The 24,143-nt window shown below is 38.6% G+C and overlaps 1 protein-coding gene across 1 annotated transcript in view; it reads right to left on the bottom strand.

Annotated features, from left to right (window-relative positions):
* Positions 1–21,883: 21,883 nt before the first annotated feature.
* The window catches only part of GDAP2 (ganglioside induced differentiation associated protein 2), a 71,070-nt gene continuing 68,810 nt past the window's right edge, over positions 21,884–24,143 (bottom strand). The window contains exon 14 of the mRNA XM_082856191.1: positions 21,884–22,372. Coding sequence (XP_082712317.1) covers positions 22,325–22,372 — 48 coding nt within the window. The 3' untranslated portion in view covers positions 21,884–22,324. The remainder of the gene's footprint in view (positions 22,373–24,143) is intronic.

The raw sequence follows: 24,143 nt of genomic DNA, 5'->3' as shown, positions 1-24,143 counted from the left end.
CACACCCCAGATATAATGCATGGCTTTGTAGATAAATGCCTACTTGTTTTTCATGATCGTATTACAGTATAAAGTCAAGAAAAACATAAAAATGGGTATGAAACAGTTAACTACTGCCCATATCCCTGGCAACAAGTAAGCTATTCTTAAAATGTAGTGTAGTCAAGGAGTGCATATTTATACTGTCATGTCCAGAAGTAACTATAAAGGGCAGGGCTTCTGATTAATGTGAGAATCCAAGGTAGCACTTAGCCCAATCAGTTAGTGAAAAAAATACATAGTGCAGGTGTTGTGCTTAGCACTATGTATACTGGGGTGTGCAAAACATGGTTTGCCCTGCTTGAGGGTACTGTCTAGGTGGGAAGCTCTTGTCTTTCACCAAAACCGACGTGGAAGGTTAATAAAACTCCTTTTGTTACTGCAGCAATGAGAAGAAAATATTTTGTAGGCGGAAGCACCCAAAGGCCTATTTGCAGAATTGACGAAGCCTGGCAAATCTGATTACTGAAAGGATTTCCCAAGTAGCCAATAGGTAGAGAGATGGCTGCAGCAATAGAAATATAGCTGCTAAAGATGCCACACTTTCAAGGCTGAACTTAGAGCAATTGCTCGCAGTGACAAGTAACTCTCTGAAATATGTTGCTATGTGACAGGAAGGTCACCAGTCTCTTAACAGACCCACAAGTAGATGCATGATGCAGACCACCACAGTGAGACGGAATCTAGATAAAACCAGCGCTCTCATGAATCAGGTATTAGCCTCCTGGTGATGATATTCTGCTGGGAGACAAAGGGGTCATCAGGGACCGAATCATCATAAATACCAGTGGGGAGTTGGTGGCTCCCCTTCTGAGGATGGACATGTGGTCCCAAAACACATTCAAAGGATAGATGTTAGTATTTGAAGAAAGATATCAGAGGTGACACACAAAGTTCTAGACAAGGAAGATTTTCAGAATGATATGGAAAGTAGTGAAATGCATAGCAAGAGAGTCTAGAATCATGGTCTAGCCCCGATTAAATAGAAAGTCTTTATGTATCACCATGCAGTAAGTGGATCAGTGATTCCACGTGATTCCAAACATTCAAATATCAGGTTTATGGCAGTTGTGAAAAATTGGGCAAATACATGGCACACCAGCTTTTACTATTAGACTTCAGCACTTTCTCCTGCTCAGCCCAGGAGGGTGTCACGGTCATTTTCACTGCAGTGATGCAAGCAGCTGTGGTCAGAGTTAGTATCAAAAACATAACCTTCTTGCAACACTTGGACTAGACTTTTTCTAGACATCTCTTATGAGTGGGAAAGGACCTACAAATTTCTGATTCTTGTCAGATGCAGGACTGTGAAGGGGAGCTTTCAGGTAGCTGATCACATTTTAGTGCAGAAAGGAGAAGGTCTGTCAGAATAGGTGGACAGTATAGACATTTCCTTAGTCCCTCTGGCTAATGATTTTGTCCATCCCGTGTTGTAAGAGAACTGGTCATTAATATCAGATTCATACTTGTCCCGCATGTTTACAAGAAATTTTAAAAATGTAATATCCCTACCAGGTTATAAAATGCATAAAGTTAAGAACTATGACCCTCTTGTACAAGACTATATTCTTGGAGCTCAGGGCATAGTTGCTGCTTGACGAGTTATTTTTTTGAGTAGGTAGTAAACTTGTGTCTATTAACTCTCTAGTAGGACACAGTAGCATGGGTTCAGCTGCTCACAACTACAGTTGACTCATATTACTTGTGGTAGTTATGTTCTATAAAGTTGTTGCAAATGCTAAATTAGTGAATCCTGAAACATTGCTCCTAGGAAAAATACAAGATGAGGTTCCTTTGAGCCTCTGGTCACAAACTTTTCATCAACCAATCAATCCATAACTTTGTTTTATGTGTGTTTCTGCTTAAAGATCCCTTGTATGATATATAGTTGATTCATTAACATTGAACTCATGGCCGACAGCACTATAACTGATGCCTGAATAAAGCTTATCTAACATGTTTCTCCATAAAGTACATCACAGCCTTCTTGCACTTAGGAACATGAGACAGCACTTCAGCACCATCCTGGGAGCCATTTTAAACAGAGAAATCAACAAAGAGCAAAAATGCAAAATACAGAGAGACCTTCAAGATGGCAGAGGAGTAAGACGTGGAGATCACCTTCCTCCCCACAAGTACATCAAAAATACATCTACATGTGGAACAGCTCCTATAGAACACCTACTGAATGCTGGCAGAAGACCTCAGACTTCCAAAAAGGCAAGAAAATCCCCACATACCTGGGTAGGGAAAAAAAAAAAAAGAGAGACAAAAGAATAGGGATGGGACCTGCGCCCATCCCTGGGAGGGACCTGGGAGGGAGCTGTGAAGGAGGAAAAGTTTCCACACACTGGGAAGCCCCCTCGCTGGTGGGAACAGCACGGGGGGGAGCTTTGGAACCACAGAGGAGAGCACAGCAACAGGGGTGCAGAGGGCAAAGTGGAGAGATTCCCATGCAGAGGATTGGTGCTGACCAGCACTCACCAGCCTGAGAAGCCTGTTTGCTCACCTGCCTGGGTGGGTGGGGCCTGGGAGCTGAGGTTCGGGCTTTGGAGGTCAGCTTCCAGGGAGAGGACTGGGGTTGGCTGTGTGAACACAGCCTGAAGGTGGCTAGTGTGCCACAGCTAGCTGGGCGGGAGTACGGGAAAAAGTCTGGACCTGTTGGAGAGGCAAGAGACCATTGTCTTGGGTGTGTGAGGAGAGGCGCTTCCTGCTCCATGTGTCCACAGATGACAGAGCACTGCCTAAGCAAGCTCCAGAGACGGGCATGAGCCATAGTTATCATCTCAGACCCAGAAGCAGGCACGGACTGCTGACCCCACTGCCACCAAGGATCCTGTGTGCAAGCACAGGTCACTACCCACACCCTCCCGGGAGCCTGTGCAGCACGTCACTGCCAGGGTTCCATGATCCAGGGCCAACTTCCCTGGGAGAACACACAGCGTACCTCAGGCTGTTGCAACGTTATGCTGGCCTCTGCTGCAGACATGGCCCGCACATTCCAATTGTGACTACTGTACTCCTCCCTCTCCCCAGCCTGAGACAGCAAGAGAGCACTGATCGGCCGCAGCTTTAACCCCCTCTTGTCTGGGCAGGGAACAGAGACCTGAGGGTGGTCTACACACAGAGGCAGGGCCAAAACCAAAGCTGAATCCCAGGAGCTGTGCGAACAAAGAAGAGAAAGGGAAATCTCTCCATGCAGCTTCAGGAGCAGCGGACTAAATCCCTGCAATCAGCTTGGTAAACCCTACATGTGTGGAATACTTGAATAGGCAAAGAGTGCTCCCAAAATCGAGGCAGTCAACTTTGGAGGCAAGTGTGGACTTAGGGTTTGCTTTCTGCATTTGATTTGTTTTTGGTTTTATATTTCTCTTAGTTTACTCTTTAGTGATTGCTTTCATCTGTGGGTTTGTTTATTGGTTTGGTTGCTCTCTTCCTTTTTTTTTCTTTTCTCTTTTTGTGAGTGTGTTTGTTTCTTTGTGTGATTTTGAGTGTTTAGTTTTGCTTTTACCATTTGTCTTGGGGTTCTGTTTGGTATTTTTTTGTTTTGTTTTTTATTTTTCTGAGTGTGTGTGTTTGTTTCTTTGTGTGATTTTGAGTGTTTAGTTTTGCTTTTACCATTTGTTTTGGAATTCTCTGTGTTCATTGTTTTTTTCTTTTTCTTTTCTTTTTTTCTTTCTTTTCTTCCAAGCCGTGCATCTGGCAGGGTCTTGGTGCTCTGGCCAGGTGTCAGAACTGAGCCTCCGAGGTGGGAGAGCTGAGTTCAGGATGTTGGACCACCAGAGACTTCCTGGCCACATGTAATATTAATCAGTGAGAGGTCTCCCAGAGATCTCTGTCCAACACTAAGAACCAGCTCCACGCAACGGCCAGTAAGCTCCAGTGCTAGACACCCCATGACAAACAACCAGCAAGGCAGGAACACAAACCCACCCATTAACAGAGAGGCTGCCTAAAGTCATACTAACTTCACAGACATCCCAAAACACACCACCAGATGTGGCCCTGCCCACCAGAGGGACAAGATCCAGCCCCAACCACCAGAACACAGGCACCACTCCCCCCACCAGGAAGCCTACACAAGCCACTGAACAAAGCTCACTACTGGGGACAATCACCAGAAATAAGAGGAACTACGAACCTGCAGCCTGTGAAAAGGAGACCCCAAACACAGTAAGTTAAACAAAATGAGAAGACAGGGACATATGCAGCATATGAAGGAGCAAGGTAAAAACCCACCAGACCAAACAAATGAAGAGGAAACAGGCAGTTTACCTGAAAAAGAATTCAGAGTAATGATAGTAAAGATGATCCAGAATCTCAGAAGTAGAGTGAAGAAAATACAAGAAACGTTTAACAAGGACCTAGAAGAACTAAAGAGCAAACAAACAATAATGAACAACACAATAAATGAAAATACTCTAGAAGGAAGCAATAGCAGAATAACTGAGGCAGAAGAATGGATAAGTGACCTGGAAGATAGAATGGTGGAAATAACTGCCACAGAGCAGAATAAAGAAAAAAGAATGAAAAGAATTGGGAACAGACTCAGAGACCTCTGGGACAGCATTAAACACACCAACATTTGAACTGTAGGGGTACCAGAAGAAGAGAAAAAGAAAGGGTTTGAGAAAATATTTGAGGACTTATAGGTGAAAATTTCCCTAACATGGGAAAGGAAATAGTCAAGTCCAGGATGCACAGAGAGCCCCATACAGGATAAACCCAAGGAGAAACATGCCAAGACACATATTAATCACACTATCGAAAATTAAATACAAAGAAAAAATATTAAAAGCAGCAAGGGAAAAGCAACAAATAATATACAAGGGAATCCCCATAAGGTTAACAGCTGATCTTTCAGCAGAAACTCTGCAAGCCAGAAGGGAGTGGCAGGACTTATTCAAAGTGATGAAAGAGAAAAACCTAAAACAAAGATTACTCTACCCAGCAAGGCTTTCATTCAGATTTGACAGAGAAATTAAAACTTTTACAGACAAGCAAAATTTAAATGAATTCAGTACCACCAAACCAGTTTTACAACAAATGCTAAAGGAACTTCTCTATGTGGGAAACACAAGAGAAGGAAAAGACCTACAAAAACAAAACCAAAACAATTAAACCAATGGTAATAGGAACATACATATCCATACTTACCTTAAATGTAAATGGATTAAATGCTCCAACCAAAAGACACAGACTGGCTGAATGGATACAAAAACAAGACCAGTATATACGCTGTCTACAAGAGACCCACTTCAGACCTGGGGACACATACAGACAAAGTGAGGGGATGGAAACTGATATTCCAGGCAAATGGAAACCAAAAGAAAGCTGGAGTAGAAATACTCATATCAGATAAAACAGACTTTAAAGTAAAGACTACTACAAGAGACAAAGGACACTACATAATGATCAAGGGATCAATCCAAGGAGAAGATATAACAATTGTAAATATTTATGCACCCAACATAGGAGCACTTCAATACATAAGGCAAATGCTAACAGCCATAAAAGGGAAATCAACAGTAACACAATAATAGTAGGGAACTTTGACACCCCACTTTCACCAATGGACAGATCATCCAAAATGAAAATAAATACGGAAACACAAGCTTTAAATGACACAATACACCAGGTGGACTTAATTGATATTTATAGGACATTCCATCCAAAACCAACAGAATACACTTTCTTCTCAAGTGCACAGGGAACATTCCCCAGATAGATCATATCTTGGGTCACAAATCAAGCCTTGGTAAATTTAAGAAAACTGAACTCATATCAAGTAACTTTTCAGATGACAACTGTATGAGACTAGATATCAATTACAGGAAAAAGACTGTAAAAAATACAAACACAAGGAGGCTAAACAATACACTGCTAAATAACCAAGAGATCACTGAAGAAATCAAAGAGGAAATCAAAAAATACCTAGAAACAAATGACAATGAAAACATGATGACCCAAACCTATGGGATGCAGCAAAAGCAATTCTAAGAGGAAAGTTTATAGCAATACAACCCTACTTCAAGAAACAAGAAAAATCTCAAATAAACAACTTAACCTTACACCTAAAGCAATTAAAAAAAGAGAAACAAAAAAACCCCAAAGTTAGCAGAAGGAAAGAAATCATAAAGATCAGATCAGAAATAAATGAAAAAGAAATGAAGGAAACAATAGCAAAGATCAATAAAACTAAAAGCTGGTTCTTTGAGAAGATAAACAAAAATGATAAACCATTAGCCAGACGTATAAAGAAAAAAAGGGAGAATACTCAAATCAACAGAATTAGAAATAAAAAAGAAGTAACAACTGACACTGCAGAAATACAAAGGATCATGAGAGACTACTACAAGCAACTCTATGCCAATAAAATGGACAACCTGGAAAAATGGGCAAATTGTTAGAAAAATGCAACTTTCCAAGACTGAACCAGGAAGAAACAGAAAATATGAAGAGACAAATCACAAGTACTGAAACTGAAACTGTGATTAAAAATCTTGCAACAAACAAAAGCCCAGGACCAGGTGGCTTCACATGTGAATTCTAGCAAAATTTAGAGAAGTGCTAACACCTATCCTTCTCAAACTCTTCTCAAACTCATTCTATGAGGCCACCATCATCCTGATACCAAAACCAGACAAACAAGTCACAGAAAAAGAAAACCACAGGCCAATATCACTGATGAACATAGATGCAAAAATCCTCAACAAAATACCAGCAAACAGAATCAAACAGCACATTAAAAGGATCATACAACACAATCAAGTGGGGTTTATATCAGGAATGCAAGGATTCTTCAGTATACACAAATCAATCAATGTGATACACCATATTAACAAACTGAAGGATAAAAACCATATGATAACCTCAACAGATGCAGAAAAAGCTTTTGACAAAATTCAACACCCACTTATGATAAAAACTTTCCAGAAAGGGAACCTACCTCAACATAATAAAGGCCATATATGAGAAACCCACAGCCAAAATCATTCTCAATGGTGGAAAACTGAAAGCATTTCTTGATCAGGAACAAGACAAGGGTGCCTACTCTCACCACTATTATTCAACATAGTTTTGGAAGTTGTAGCCACGGCAATCAGAGAAGAAAAAGAAATAAAAGGAATACAAATTGGAAAAGAAGAAGGAAAACTGTCACTCTTTGCAGCTGACATGATACTATACATAGAGAATCTTAAAGATGCTACCAGTAAACTACTAAAGCTAATCAATGAATTTGGTAAAGTAGCAGGATACAAAATTAATGTACAGAAATCTCTTTCATTCCTATACACTAACAATGAAAAATCTGAAAGAGATTCAAAGAAATACTCCCATTTACCATTGCAACAAAAAGAATAAAATACCTAGGAATAAACCTACCTAGGGAGAAAACAGACCTTGATGCAGGAAACTATAAGAAACTGATGAAAGAAATTAAAGATGATACCAACAGATGGAGAGATATAACATGTTCTTGGATTGGAAGAGTCATTATTGTGAAAATGACTATATGACTGAAAGCATTCTACAGATTCAGTGCAATCTCTATCAAACTACCAAGGGCATTTTTCACAGAACTAGAACTAATAATTTTACAATTTGTATGGAAACATAAAAGACCCTGAGTAGCCAAAGCAATCTTGAGAAAGAAAAATGGAGCTGGAGGAATCAGACTCCTGTACTTCAGATTATACTACAAAGCTACAGCAATCAGGACAGTATCATACTGGCAGAAAAACAGAAATATAGATCAATGGAACAGAATAGAAAGCCCAGAGATATACCCACGCACAGATGGTAACCTTATCTTTGATAAAGTAGGCAAGAATATACAATGGAGAAAAGACAGCCTCTTCAATAAATGGTGCTGGGAAAACTGGACAGCTACATGTAAAAGAATGAAATTAGAACATTTCTGAACACTATACAAAAAAATAAACTCCAAATGGATTAAAGACCTAAATGTAAGGCCGGACACTATAAAACTCAGAGAAAAACATAGGCAGAACGCTCTATTACATTAATCACAGCAAGATCCTTTTTGACCCACCTCCTAGAGTAATGGAAATAAAACCAAAAATAAACAAATGGGTCCTAAGGAACCTTAAAAGCTTTTGCACAGCAAAGGAAACCATAAACAAGACAAAAAGACAACCCTCAGAATGGGAGAAAATATTTGCAAACGAAGAAACTGACAAAGGATTCATCTCCAAAATATACAAGCAGCTCATGTAGCTCAATATCAAATAAACAAACAACCCAATCCAAAAATAGGCGGAAGACCTAAACACATATCTCCAAAGAAGATATACAGATTGCCAACAAACATATGAAAGAATGCTCAACACCACTAATCATTAGAGAAATGCAAATCAAAACTCCAATGAGGTATCACCTCACACCTGTCAGAACGGCCATCATCAAAAAATCTACAAACAGTAAATGCTGGAGAGGGTGTGGAGAAAAGGGAACCCTTGCACTGTTGGTGGGAATGTAAATTGATACAGCCACTATGAGAACAGTATGGAGGTTCCTTAAAAAACTAAAAACAGAACTACCATATGACCCAGCAATCCCATTACTGGGCATATACACTGAGAAAACCATAATTCAAAAAGAGTTATGTATCACAATGTCCATTGCAGGACTGTTTACAATAGCTTGGACATGGAAGCAACCTAAGTGTCCGTCAACAGACGAATGGATAAAGAAGATGTGGCACATATATACAATGGAATATTACTCAGCCATAAAAAGAAACAAAATTGAGCTATTTGTAATGAGGTGGATAGACCTAGAGTCTGTCCTACAGAGTGAAGTAAGTCAGAAAGAGAAAGACAAATACCATATGCTAACACATATATATGGAATTTAAGGGAAAAAAATGTCATGAAGAACCTAGGGGTAAGACAGGAATAAAGACACAGACCTACTAGAGAATGGACTTGAGGATATGGGGAGGAGGAAGGGTAAGCTGTGACAAAGCGAGAGAGAGGCATGGACATATATACACTACCAAATGTAAGGTAGATAGCTAGTGGGAAGCAGGTGCATAGCACAGGGAGATCAGCTCGGTGCTTTGTGACCATCCAGAGGGGTGGGATAGGGAGGGTGGGAGGGAGACGCAAGAGGGAGGGGATATGGGGATATATGTATACATACAGCTGATTCACTTTGTTAATATAGCAGAAACTTACCCAACACTGTAAAACAATTATACTCCAATAAATATGTAAAAAAAAAAAAAAGCAAAATACATGGCACGAAATAGAACACAGAAAGGAAATGTGCTTATAGTATGAGACCGGAAGTAGCACCTTGTTCCACCTCAATTTTTCGCTGTCCTGAGGAGGAAAACACAGAACCTCTCTGGTGTGATTAAGAAGAGTCATGGACCCAAAAGGTAGTTTGTGGTTACCTGGGTGCCCAGAACTATCCCAAGAACATGGGGCCTGATCAAGAGCTATTTTCATCTGGGGATGGTTACATAAGACAGGAGACGTTAGGAAAATGTGTATGGAAGAATTTGGCTTACAATGTAAACCAAACTGTAAAATGCTATGTGTAGCAGGTACTCCTTGAACCTTAAAAAGGGCATATTTAGGAAAAAAGTAGATGATTTTCTATCACAGACCAAAAATAAAAAGTAAGGGACAGCATAGGCTGGAACTAGCTTCAGAAGAAGTTCAGGGACGTTCAGAGGTGGCTTTTAATGACAGGCAGGAACAGGTAGAGAACTCACTGATGAAACACACTGAATATTTTCGATTCTGCTAAAGTGATGTGAAATGCACCTTTCTTCTCTGATTCCTAGCCTGACAAGAAACACGTGCTGATGTGGTGCCCAGGTTTGTGCAGGTGTTTTACCTGAGAGCAGCTTCTTGGGGAGACAGTGAGCAGCCATCAGTGCTCACTCTCTCTTTGTGTGTGTGTAGAGGCCCATCTGTCAGGAAGGGCAGGACCAGCTCTGGCCATGTAGGCTTCATGGCTCATTTTAGTTATTCTAGGTGACTCAGTCTCCCCCCATCACAGAAGACTCACCAAACTCCTCGGCAAGACTGCCTCATCACCTCAGAGCCTTCTCTCAGGCTTCCTTGCCTTGTTGGCTTAGCTGTTACCTTCAGGTCTAGTATTTGGTCACTAATGAGGCAACTTGGGACCTGAAACCCAATCCTCACTTATATTCACCTTTCCTGGAAGAAAGCAAATTATTAAAAGAGTTAATGTTGTGAAGCAAGGCTGCTCACCGAAGGAAAGATCATTTGGCTGTTCACAAAAAAGCTTTATATAGGGATCCACTTGACTCATGTCCTTCCTTCTCCTATGATTCATCAAATCATTCCCAAATCCTGACTGAACAAGATGCAAAGTGGCTTATGGATGTGAAAACTGAGGGTTAGAAGAGCTAAGTGGCTCTAAACCCAGAACCGCACTGCTCGTGAGCATCAGTCAGGATTTGAATCCAGCCTTTTGACACCGATTCCACTGCCCTCTCAATTACTCCTTAGTTGCCACTCCTGGCTGGTGGGTTCTGTGGGTACTAATTTATTCAATGAATATCTGTTGAGACGCTGTTCTACCACTGAGTGCAACATGAAGTGTCTTGGAGAACACACTGCAGTAAGACCCAGACACAGGAGGGAGGCTGGAGGAGACTGGGAAGGGGGAATGACAGTGAATGGGTATAGGGTTTCCTGTTAGGATGTTGAAGATGTTCTAAAAGTAGGTAATGGTGATGGTTGTGCAACTCTGAATGTACTAAAAACCACTAACTGTACACTTTAAATAGCTGAATTTTATGATACGTGAATTATATCATTAAAGCTACTAAAAGAAGGAAAGAGAAAATAAACATACCAAAAAAGGATATACTCCATAAGATTAGAATAGAAATAGAAGTCTTTATATATTCAAAAAGAATATAATGTAGGATTATATTATAATTTGATTTTGGTACATATTACAATAAATCATAAACATAAAAATAAAATTAAAAAACCCTAGATGCAGAGTGGTCTTACACTGTGTCACTTCACTACTGTGACTAAAAAATGGGATTTTTGCCTTTTCCCTGCTTCTTGTGCAACTCCAATGGGGGTTAGGTAAGGTTCAAAACTGGATTTGCTAAGACAGCACACCAACAAGATGGATTTAACAAGAAGGTGTTAGCAGCTCTTAGTTCTGGCCTGTACTACGTGCTGTACAAAGAAAACAACATGCAGCATTTTGGACTTCACTTGTCAAATGTTAAGGTTGATTTCTCTATGAATTGGAAATCCAGGTCTAAATGTCGAGAGGCATATACAAATTTAGACTTAGATATTTCTATTTGAAAAAATGTGAGTGGTTCTTGGGTTGCTCCTTTCCTTGAGTGAAAGCCATAATAACTAAAGTCTTTCAATTTAGTTTCCAATTCTGAAGAATTTGATGAGCTAAAGTAAGCCACCCATAACATCAGTAAACATACCTTAATTAAACTGGAATTTTAAAATTGTAATTTACTTGAAGAGAAAGAGGAAAAAGTCAAATAAGCTGATATTAGGAACTGACTTTAAAAGATGCTTTTAAGTCCCAGATTGTATTCTTATGGTGGTATATATTCAGCCCTATCTCTGATAACTTTCTATGCTAACCATGTATGACTAAGAGAAACAGTATTAAAAAGATAAACCCAAGGCATGAAAGATCTAGATATGCTTTCTAAATCATTACATAAAGCAAAAATTAACTTTAATGTGCATATATTATACTTACTAAATGAGGCACAAAGATTATACTACCAAAACACATTTCCAAAAGGTTGAAAACCAAGTTATTTTCTGGTTGAACAAAATTATTTGATATACAAATACTTGTGTTTCCTATTTCAATTAATCTAAGGTTACTATAAATGTTATGACTGAAGTCCCTTAGGAATTTAGTATCTCTCAAGGTTTGGCATATTAGTAGATCATTTCTGTGTATACTTTAAAGTTTATACCTTGATAATTCATTGATTGAAATCATGGCTGCTGTCTATGTTAGGACCTACTAGGCCAAACACCATTTGCTGACTCTGGAAATTTTTTTTTTTTTTTCTGTGCTTATTCATTTCTAAGGAACACTAAACCATATGAATAAGAAACTATTTCAAAGGGCTTAAGTCCTTAGTGTGACATAAATAAGGGTTGAAAGAGGATGAGTTCAAATAGTTCCAGTTTAAAGAGCTGTTTCCCCTTTATTTTAAAAAATACTTAGCGTAAGAAAATAGCCAATGCTTGCTGTCAGGTGTTACTTAACATTTGTGTACATTATCTCTAGAGAGTACCCCGATATCCAAGAAGTGAAGGGACAGAGATTGAGCAATCTGGCTAAGTCATACTAGTAAGTGCCGGAGCCAGGATTACAACAGTGTCTCTCAAAATTAACATAGATGCCAATCACCTGGGGGAACCTTGATAAAATGTACAGTCTGATTCCATAGTTCTGGGGTGAGGCCTGAGAGTCTGCATTTCTAACAGGTCAATACTCTTGATCCACAGATTTGAAGTAGTAAGATATTAGTACAAGATTCAGTAAAGGGCATCTGGATCTCCCCATTCTGTCTGCTCTAGAGCATACGCACATTTGGTGATAGAGGTTCTGGATACTAGGAGCTTCAGTTTACAGATATGTTCTAAGTTATGCCATGGGATTTTGTTCCAGGAAAAGTCGTGATCACGTGCCAATGCCCTTCTCTAACATTTGACATATCTCTAGTGGAGCATTTCTTTCATCACAGAGTAACTGACTTCTATTTGGCTGGAATATACATATATATATTTTTAAATTGGAGTATAGTTGCTTTACAATGTTGTGTTAGTTTCTGCTGTACAACGAAGCTAATCAGCTATATGTATACATATATCCCCTCCCTCGTGAGCCTGCCTCCTCCCCCCCGCCCATTCCCACCCATCTAGCATGTAGTAGACTGCCTGGATTATTGCCAAAAGCTGGGCACCAAATTCCTATCCTTCTCTTCCTGGGTGCACAGTTAGTCTACATTCCCTACCTCCTGACCTTGCAGTCAGGTGTAGCCGATGACTGAGTTCTAAATAGTGGAATATGAATGGAAGTGATATGTGTCACCTCCAGGTCTGGCATAAAAAAATCTTGTAGGCAAGTCCTCTGGGTTCTTTCCCATCTGCCAGCTTGAAGTGGAAAGGCCTGTATCCTTCACATGTTGAAGATGATGGAGCCGTCTCTGAACCAGGACTTGGAGAAGAGTGCTTGCTCACCAGTAATATCTGTTCAGGCTTCAGGTGAGAATTAAATTTCTATTGTGTTTAAGCCATATGCACGTTCAGTGTATTTGTTACAGCAGCTAGCACTGCTTTAACGTACAGATCCTTAGTAACTGTTTCCTAAGTGAGTGGAAGAAGTATAGTATTTCTCTGTATTGTGGTCTTGCTCATTGATTCAGGAACAAATAAAGGAGAGAATTTCTATGCTATAAAACTAAATGTCAGAAAATGGGTTCATAGATAAGACTTTCTCCCGCAAGAGCCTCCGTAATTTTAATGTAGAGCTTATTTTGGCATGCTTTTGGCACTTGATACGGTAGCAATGCCAAAGTCTGTGCAGTTTTCCAGGTGGTGTAAGATCATCATATTCGGATCAGCATTTTCTCAGTGTGATTTGATTTCCAAAGAGGTGGTTTTAAATGCTGCTTTCTTGTTCAACTTTGCTGGAAGGAGGAATTTTTATTCAAGAGGTGGATAGTGAATGGGAGTGAATGGATGGTTGGGTAAAAACTAAAACCTCACACCTGTAACTTCAAATGAACATTTACCTCCCACCCCCAAATATTTTCACAGTCCCTGATGATGACTGGTAAACTCTGCTGTTAATTCCTGAACTTGGTCCTCCCCTGGAACTTGGCTAAGCCAAGTGCAACATAAATAAAAAATAAATGATGAAAAAAATAAACCCTACTTTGGAAGACGTAAGAGGGAATATGAAAGTCAAGCAACTGTGCAAACATAATTAAACCAAAGGGCTCTCGCTACAGATGGCAAGGTCATCCTCAAAGTACCTACAATCCCCATGATCTGGCTATGAGTCCAAGCTGTCTTAACCTGCCTGGGCCTCCATTTCTTCATCAGTAAAATGACAGGGTTCAGTGGTTCTCCACTGTTGGAGAACCAATGCCCCCTTTCATAATAAATTTTAACACCTACTTTACTATAAGAAATAAAATTCATAGAAAACATAACACACCTTATTTAAAAAAAGATGTTATAATTAATAATTAGCATTTCAAAATGAAAATGCCAGACACATCTGAACTAGAAGACATAATTAAACAGTCAAATTCTTTATATACCTACTTATAAAGAATAAATTTGGATTTTAAAGAAGCAAAAAACCAGAGGGCATTATATCCAAATAATAAAAGAAAAGTTAACCAGTCTTAAAATGAATAAGAGAAAGAGGAAAATAACTTGAACTGAAGTAGGGCTCACAACCCAAGTCAAATAACAGACTGCTACAATGAGAAAATCAGGTAGAACTGGGCCGTATCTATTCTGTGAAGCCAGAAAAATTTTCTTACGCTGTGATATGGGATGGGCAGTGAAGTAACACAGAAAACATATCTTTTATCTTCATAACTCACATGTATGGAGAGCCATGCATTCATTGAACTTTAAAGATCTTGCTGAGGCTTCCCTGGTGGCACAGTAGTTAAGAATCAGCTTGCCAATGCAGGGGACATGGGTTCGAGCCCTTGTCCGGGAAGATCCCACATGCCACAGAGCAACTAAGCCTGAGCGCCACAACTACTGAGCTTGCACTCTGGAGCCTGCGAGCCACAACTACTGAATCCTGCACGTTTAGAGCTCACGCTCTGCAACAAGAGAAGCCACCGCAATGAGAAGCCCGTGGACCAAAACGAAGAGTAGCCCCCGCTCACCCCAACTAGAGAAAGCTCATGTGCTGCAACAAAGACCCAACGCAGCCAAAAATAAATAAACAATAAATAAATTTATTGCTGATGGCAGAAAGAGGCTGGAGTGGAAAAAGAATCAATAATTTCCACAACATAGATTATCATCATGCTTCTATATAAGATGGCATAAAGGGAAGTATTTTTACAACAGATTTTAATAAAATTCAATGACAGCCTCACATTTCATGTGTCTCCACTACTCTAACAATTTCTGCAAATATTTTAGTAAGTAGGGAAAGAATTTTAATTTGCTACATACTATCTTTGTTAATAAATGAGTTCCTCTTACAACTCCCTCCTGGTATTTTCTCCCAACACCTAATTAGAAAAAAGCTAAACAATAAAATAAAAATTTAAAAAACCCAGCCAACAGGTATGCATGTTCATTTTTCAAAAGTCCAGATTTTTTTTTTAACAGGAAACTAGGAAATGATAGACTTACTAGAAACTATTTTAAAGGACAGTTAGAACAATTTTTAAAAATATGTTTCACATGTGAAAATTAAGTTGCATATTATTTCTCAGACTATCAAGGAATACCAGGATAATACTGGTGGGGGGAAAATTATTTTTCTGCAAAAAAGCTATACTGAGATTCAGTGAGAATCTCATGCTACCATTAGTTATAGATCTTAAATGTGCAAGAGACAAATAATGCACAAGTGGAGCCTAATGGTCCTAGTATCCCTTCACTGGACCACAACCTAGCATGACAGCCTTTAAAAGAAATCTACATTTATTCTGTGTCAATTTGATTATCAGCACATCACACAATCGTTAAAAGGAACCTTAGTCATTTCCCCTCCAGGGAAACATCATTAATTTTATTAAAAAAGTTTGAGAAAATACAATTTAACATTAAATAACTTTTAAAATAAGCAACTTAAGTTGATGTTCTATATTAGATTATTTTTTTAAGGGCATGAGCTTTGGAGTCAGACTGGGATTTGAACCCCAATCCTATAACTCAATATATAAGATAACATATATAAAGAGTTTAGCAAAGTTGAAGGCACATAGTAAGTCCTCAAATGGTAGTTATTATTATTTCTAATCAAAGCTATGGTAGCTACCATTTATAAACACTTACTATGCATGCTTTACTAACATGACTGCCTTTATTTCTCTTAACTATTCAATGAGTATTGTTATCCTTGAATAATACCTGAAAACAGTGAGGTTCAGAAAATGTTGAGAAACATGCCTGAACCCAGGTGTGTCAGAAGCCAAAGGACCAATGCTATTAAACACCATGAAAAATCCTTGTTGGGAGGGAGAGAGAGAGAGAGAAGGAGAAAGGGGAATTAAGAGCCTGTGTATGTGTTTGCGGGCTGGGAGATCCATGAGTTTACTATGAGAATTAGACATTTTTCATGTTGATGAAAATTCTAAAAAATTAATATTCACGTTCTGAATTATCTGGATAACTACCTTAAAACCAAATATTGCCAGAATGTTTCAGTGACTAGGTTTGCATTTGTCTTTACTTGAAAGTTAAAGCTGGGTTCTGCTTTAGTTGTGGAAAGCTTATGGAGAACAGAGGATAACTTAATATGAGGGAAATGATGCATTCAAGCTAGAGGAAGACCAAATAACATCACTATGTGCTAAATGAATGGAAGTAATAGTTTGAACAGAGAAACAGAGTGAGAGAACTGAGTTACCACATAGCACATGGTAGTAGTTGCATGCTAAACACAGAAGAACCTGTATTACAGTACTCAGTACCATAATCATGTTGCTGCTTCGTTTTGGCAAAACATCATCATACTTAGTTACTGTTATTCTAAACTGTATTAGTTTTATAGTTTTGCTTGTGTCTGATCTGTAAACTTCTTTCGGTTTTATAGCTGTGCGAGAGCTATAAGCATAAGGCATTTACATGTAGCTTTATGTTCATATATAGTTAGGTAACATTAGAATGAACAAAACCTGAGGAGCTAAGAGAATTTTTCCATATTAAAAGGGGATGTGCATTATTCAAGTTTGAGAAACACTGGTCTATACTGCACCGCTTGCATGTTTGGGCTTCAGCAGCACTTAACCTCTATCACCACCTATCTCACAGGATTTCTAAGAGGATTAAATGAGATGAGGTATGTGTGAGTGCTTGGCCCACAGAAGGAATTACACTGATAGTTCTGTCTGCTTTACTGGAAACAAGGAAAATATGGAAGCTAAATATGGTCTAGGCTCTTTTACTCTAAGTGTGGTCTTGGAACCAAGAGTATTGATACTACCTAAGAGCTTGTTAGAAACGGAGAATTGGGGACTTCCCTGGAAGTCCAGTGGTTAAGACTCCACGCTTCCAATGCGGGGGAAGTGGGTTCGATCCCTGGTCAGGGAACTAAGGTCCCACATGCCTTGCAGCATGGCCCCCCCTGCCACAAAAAAGAAAGAAACAGAGTCCCAGGCTCCACCCCAACCTACTGTATCAGAATCTGCATTTTAACATATTCCCAGCTGATTTAATATATGCACATTAAAGTTTAAGAAGCACTAGTCTAGGTCTCCATAGAGATAGATGGTTGACAATAAAATTCACTGCATTTTGAACTGCTCTGTAGGCTAATTTTGGTGATTAGAGAAATGCCGGCCAAAAAAGACTGTCCTATCCTGGGGTTCAGTATAAACATTACCATTTTACTAACCGGTTTTTTTTTTTTTCGGTATGCGGCCTCTCACTGTTGTGGCCTCTCCCGTTGCAGAGCACAGGCTCCAGACGCACAGGCTCAGCGGCCATGGCTCACGGGCCCAGCCGCTCCGCGGCATGTGGGATCTACCCGGACCTGCGCACAAACCCGTGTCCCCTGCATCGGCAGGCGGACTCTCAACCACTGCGCCACCAGGGAAGCCCTTCAACCGGTTGTTAATGGCCGTATGTGTAATAGGGTGGGACTCTCTTTAAAAGGGATCTAACTTCTAATTCAGAAAGAACAAAGTATATTTTTAAGTGCAAAATATTCATAAAAACTTTCTGAATTTTGAATAAACAAGTTTAAAGATCACATCAATCAAAACTCTGTTAGGTCTCCTTTGCCTAATAACAATTAAAATAATTTACATATGTTAAGCTCTTATTTAAATATTTTGGCCCACAACATCTGGTTTGCCAAAGTCTTGGCTCAGTTTATGACGATTGTGTGCTTACACTAACAAAACACATTACCAAAAAAAAAGTATGACTGTGTATACAAAATGTATTAATGTTAACTGTTCAACAAAAATAGTAGATCACATTCACCACTCATGATTTTGTCAGTGTAATTCACCTAGAGAATATCTCTGCTTTTCTTCTTGAACTCAGAGGCCCTAAACATTTAAGTCATGTTGTATTTACTTACAAAGATTTAAAGATACTGTTCTTGGAAGCACAGAAAACAAAGTTAACAACTAATATCCAAGAGAGCCACTAATATTTAAAATGACCGTGATATCATCTGTTCAAGGGTGATTTTGGTAGAATCAAAGCTTAAACTAGGCTATTTATTGTTTTATGTTCTCTATTTATGGGCCATTTAAACCACATTCAAAGAATGTAAAGCAAAGCAGATTATTGTGTATAAATATAAATATGTATGTAAATATGTACACATATACATATATATGGTTAGACCTACTAGGCAATCCTTATAATCTCTGGGTTTATCATACGATTTAGATTACAGGTAGAACTCTCCTCTACCCTTCACGGTCTCAGGAAATAGCAAACCAAGAGTCCATCCCATAGCATGAAGTATATTAGCGCCAGTACCGGTGAAACACTCTAGTGCATGTTGATTATGGTGACCATAACTTAAGAGAACCAAAATCTGAAACTCACTGGCTAACTCCAATTTTAGAGGTCTACATGCTATCTTGCAGTCCTTTCGGTCCTTATTATAGTCAATCCCTGTTCCTAGATCCATACAATTCTTCTCTTTCCAGTACTTCAAATACCAATCATTTCTGTTCATATATTAAGCAATTTAAACTCTATATACATACATACACAATGTACCAGGCGAAACACAAAGAGTGATTTTTAGCTCCTAACTACACTTTCTTGCTTTCCTATGAACTGCTGCAAAGAAAAGGTTAAATCATTACCTACAGTTTGAATTTATTAAACAATATCTAGGCAAACAGAAGACAGGCAGAAATAGGCAAGCCACGTTTTTCTAATACAGTGATTACGCTCATCTCTCTCTAGAAATGGGAGATATTTTAATCATTTTAAATTTCAGATATTTGATCAAAAATCTACATCTATTTATGCTACCAAAAATACTTTAAAAATCCTGTTAATCAGTCTCAAACTAGTGCAGATGGATTACTTTGCAAAAAATAAATATAATAGAGCACCAGCTGATGAAATAAGATATACATTAAAGAAAAGAAAATCTTTAAAATATGAACCTCTTGGTCTCTAAGGTTTAAGAGTCTAATAAATACTGAGTTTTTTTCAAGAGGTCATTTTTGCTATCAAGAAACAATGAAATAAATATAGATTAATTAAGAATCCAAATATATGCTGAAGCAAGAAACATAACTTGTTTTATAATTCATATTATGTCTTGCAAGAACTAATTAATGAATTAAATTAATATTTTGTAAGTAGTTTCTTCCTCAATTCAACTAGCATTTGGCATGACCAAAGTTTAACTAAATTAAGGACTTGAGGGTGCTTTGAATTAACATCAGATGCTAGTGGTCTTCTCCACCCCTTTATCCTCCCTCTAATGTGTCCTTGACGGTGGCATGTGTTACCCAGGCTATCCAACCTTCTGACAAAGGCATATATATAGTGAACATTACTTTATCATTTCAATATCAAGGTCACTATGTTCCCCTCCTAGGATTTAGTACGTTGAAAGACCTTCATTACATAACACTTCAGACAGCTATAAAAGCATGAACTTGGTACCATACCAAATTCAGTTTCACTGAGCAGAGCAACCTTATCTTTAGTCATCATTAAATTATAAAATGCAGTTGATATGTACATAGTCCCATACTACCTTTACACCGTAGGACAGCAATTGAACATTCTTGCTTGTGTTACTAATCATTAATATACTGCTGTGAATATACCAAAGGGACATCCTTTCAAAATTATTGCCTATAAGAAATTGTAAAATTTGCTCCCTTTCAAATAGTAAAGTAGCTTGCACCCTCTATTATCTATACAGGAAATGATTCAGGCCAGATGCCAACGTGAGGTAGCCAAGTCCAGCTTTAACAGAGAAAAGATGGCATATTTCTACAACTGCTCCTAGTGAAATGACACCTCATATATGATCTAACAATGGACTGGAGAAGATGAAGCTAATTTTTCAGATTTCTAAAGGTCAAGGCTCAAGGGATGAAAGGAGTACTGTTTGAGATGAAGCTTAACACCAGACATTTGACTGGCTGTCGAGACCTGATGACCTAGGGAACATAACAGGAAGTCCTTAACAAGTAAGTGTATGTAAGGAACAAGTGGTTCTGATTTCTGGCACAAAGCAAATGTGCCCATTACATGCAAAAGATAAGACTGCTTATCTGAGAAATGTAAAGCCCCTTCTTGTTTATATGGGAAGATAGAGGATGGGGTTAACACAACTATGGAGGGGTTCTCTGGCATAAATGAAGAAATATGTTTCTTTTATCTCCACTGAAGAATTAATCTGGACATAGGGGAGTGGGACTCTTGAAAGCACCAATCCTGAGCACATTAGAACAGAAGAGTTCTACTTTTTCTTCTCCGAACTGCCAGTGTACATGATGGGGTGAGGGAGATGGGGAGTGAATGTAGGAATCAAAAGGAATATGAAGAAACCCTGATGGAAATGATAATGGTTTGACCTTAATTCAAGAAGTAATGTTTTCAGGCTCCGGACACGCAGGCTCAGCGGCCATGGCTCACGGGCCCAGCCGCTCCGCGGCATGTGGGATCTTCCCGGACCAGGGCACGAACCCGTGTCCCCTGCATTGGCAGGGACTCTCAACCACTGCGCCACCAGGGAAGCCCAAGAAGTAATATTTAAAATGGCTAACATATGTCTCTTGTTAAAGTGTAGCACTGGAAGAGGAGTAGGACAAAAGACATTCTGGACAAAGTAGGAAGGAGGTCCTCAGGGTTGGCATTTTGCACTAACAGCTGTTGTCCGAAGAAAAGGGAAATCACTCAAAAGGTGCCAAAGACAAGAGGAGTGCCTTGTTGCACTTCCTCAAGGATATCTGTTATCATTTAAAAACTAACTAAAGACACCCCACCACACAAACTCTCCTAGCATTTTTCATCCAAAGACGTGAAAAGCCCTTTCTAAATGTTACCTAATGATACCTCTGTGAGGTAGGCAGCAAAATTCTAATTTTTATTCGAGCTAAGGCACAAATAGAGCCTGAGTTGCAAAAGTGGTCTGGAATTTTGTTCACTGCAACACACTTCCTTCATTTTGATGTAGGCAACTCAAGACACACTGCTAGGAAATGTCCTTAGAGAAAGTAGACCTAAGAGCCAAACAAAATCATTCATGACTCTGGGAAAGCGGCACTCTAACACTCACTGATGGTGTCTTAGGAGATGCCCTCCACTTAAGAGTACTAATATGTGCAGTCCTGTTGAATACGGAGACCAAACCATCTATGATGATAGGAAAAAGGCTGAAGAAACAGTCTTCTTGTTTTCCCCCACTGTTGAGACCAGAACAGTGACAATCTTAAAACATACCATCTAAGGAACTTTAGTCCTTAAGTCTCGGTCTTCACTGGTGCCGTAAAACTCTAAGACTTATATTTTGCTGATGATTTTGATGTTTTTGATCAGATACATTTCTACATCCTTGATCCCAGACAATTCTCTTTTAGCATAACTGAATTATCTGTATAAAACGTAATGCCAGGGTCTGAAGCAAACAATACATCCAGTCAGCATACATTGGTTCTATATATTTTGAGAAACACTTGAGTACACAAAGAAAGCGTGCAATGTTAAAGAGATGATGTGAACAATATTGTGGCTTGTCTAATGGAGAATCCAGTGTCCTTTCAGGAAACTGAAGATACTCAAAAGTTCCTCCCCAATTTCTATTAACAACCCTCGAAAAGTGAACATTTTCATTTGATACAAATATACAAATTTAAAATAAGTGCACAGTTCAGAATGGCCTACCATTTTCAGATTGCTTATGTGTCAGAAAATATACAGTCGATAAAAAAATACCAGAGAGGTGGGGACAAAAGGCTCTCTGGAGCTGTACAGCAAAAATGAATATCACTTCAGTAGGTAGTGATCTCTGGAGAAAGTGGTGTCCTTAGAAACCAGCAGCACTGAAAGATAGCAGGTCACAAATCTGGTGATGGGGGATAAGACGTATAATAAGGCCCATTTTCCTGCAGAAAGAAAAAAAGACAAGAACATTAAATAATAAGATCAATGTAATTGGGAATGTAAAAGAAAGGGATTTAGAGCCAATGATCTAACGTATGGAAAATGTCTAGCACATGCCTGGCCCTGAGCAGGCCCTCAAGCCAACAGAGCCATTCCACTGGAGTCAGTCAGAGTTGGTATAATGTAGGCAGAGGTAATCAGGATGATGAGATTTAAAAATATTACCATTTATTGAACATTCTATATGCCAGACACTTAACCAGCACTTTTCTTTCATTATCCTTTTATAACCTCACAACATAATGCCATAAAGTAGGTAACATCCTCATTTTACAGAACAGGAAACTAAGGATCACACAGATGGCATCACTCACCTTAGGTCACCAAGCCGGCAACCAGGAGAGCCTGAATTTTAAATCCATGTCTATCCAAATCTAAAGCCCAGATTCTTTTTTTTTTTTTAAACATCTTTATTGGAGTATAATTGCTTTACAATGGTGCGTTAGTTTCTGCTTTATAACAAAGTGAATTTTTTGTTAGGCTGTGTTGTCTTGCTGTGTGCCGAATCTTTGAGTTATGAAACAAAAATCATCATCAAGGAATTTAATAAGTACAACTGTGTTGGCAGAAATGAGTCTCTCCATGCCATGCCTGAGTGGCGAGGCTTTTAACAATGACAGTTTTTAGGGCGTTCAAGATCAAGGTGGAGAATTGAATGCTAGAACTTTAATGTCAAACGTAGAAAGCAATAAATCAGTGTAAGGAAATTTTTTGACCTTATTTTGGCTAACTTTATCTTATAAAAATCAAGACAGTTAGCTTTATGGTAGATAGACCCAAAATTACATTTATGAGACTTAAGATTCATTTCTTGTTATTTAGGAAAGTATTTCTTTGACAAGTAACTTATTTTCCAGTAAACCATAAACAAAAAATGCTTAACATTAATGTACGATAATAGATATGGAGAATGAAAGGTAGGAAGAAAACAGCATTGCTTTATGGCATATTTACATTATAGTTATGGAGCATTAAATCCATCCAGTCTTGAACATAATAGGCAGTTAAATGTTATTTGAGTGACTAAGTGAATCAAAAGCTCTGCCATTCTTCAGAGCAGATGCTCTGGAGGAGAAATTGATCCTGGGACCATAACCAGGAAAACAAGAGAATATCTAGGAAAACTTACTTTCTTCTTTTTTTCTTTTCTTTCTTTCTTTTTTTTTTTTTTAACTTTCTGATTATACATCTGACCAGGTTAAAAAAAAATTCAGTAGAAACAAATCTAAAGATTGGCTACATTTTAGGATACTTCACTAAAATTAATGAAAATTTTTTTTTTGTATTTTAGAATTTCCTACCAGGATCTGTTAAACTAATCACTCCAGTATCCTCAACAGGCATAGAAGCTATGCTTAAGAAACATGCCTGAAGAGAGAAATCTATCCTGAAGTTCAACTGAAAAGAAATGGTTCACGATCCATCTTTAAGATTTCTCCATTCCATTCCACTACGGTATTTTTCTAGGCTTCCTGTATCTACATTAAATTGTGATAAAGTAAGAAGGGAAAATCTAATTCTTAATGCTATGAAATAAAGCTTTTATATTAGTCTCACACTGTGGAAGAGACTGCCGAGCAGTCGAATACTTTCTCTATTTCTCGAAACAATCACAGAATTTTGAAGAATTGTTACCAGGTAAATCTCTACACTCTCTTCTTTGACTATAAGAGTGCTGACTAGCTCCCTTTCTGAAATGGTCTCAGTACCATT

The sequence above is a fragment of the Leucopleurus acutus genome, assembly GCF_964270905.1.
Source record: "Leucopleurus acutus genome assembly, chromosome: 2".
Lineage (NCBI taxonomy): Eukaryota > Metazoa > Chordata > Mammalia > Artiodactyla > Delphinidae > Leucopleurus > Leucopleurus acutus.
Note: the sequence above shows the minus strand (reverse complement) of the source record. Positions and strands in the feature narration are given on the sequence as shown.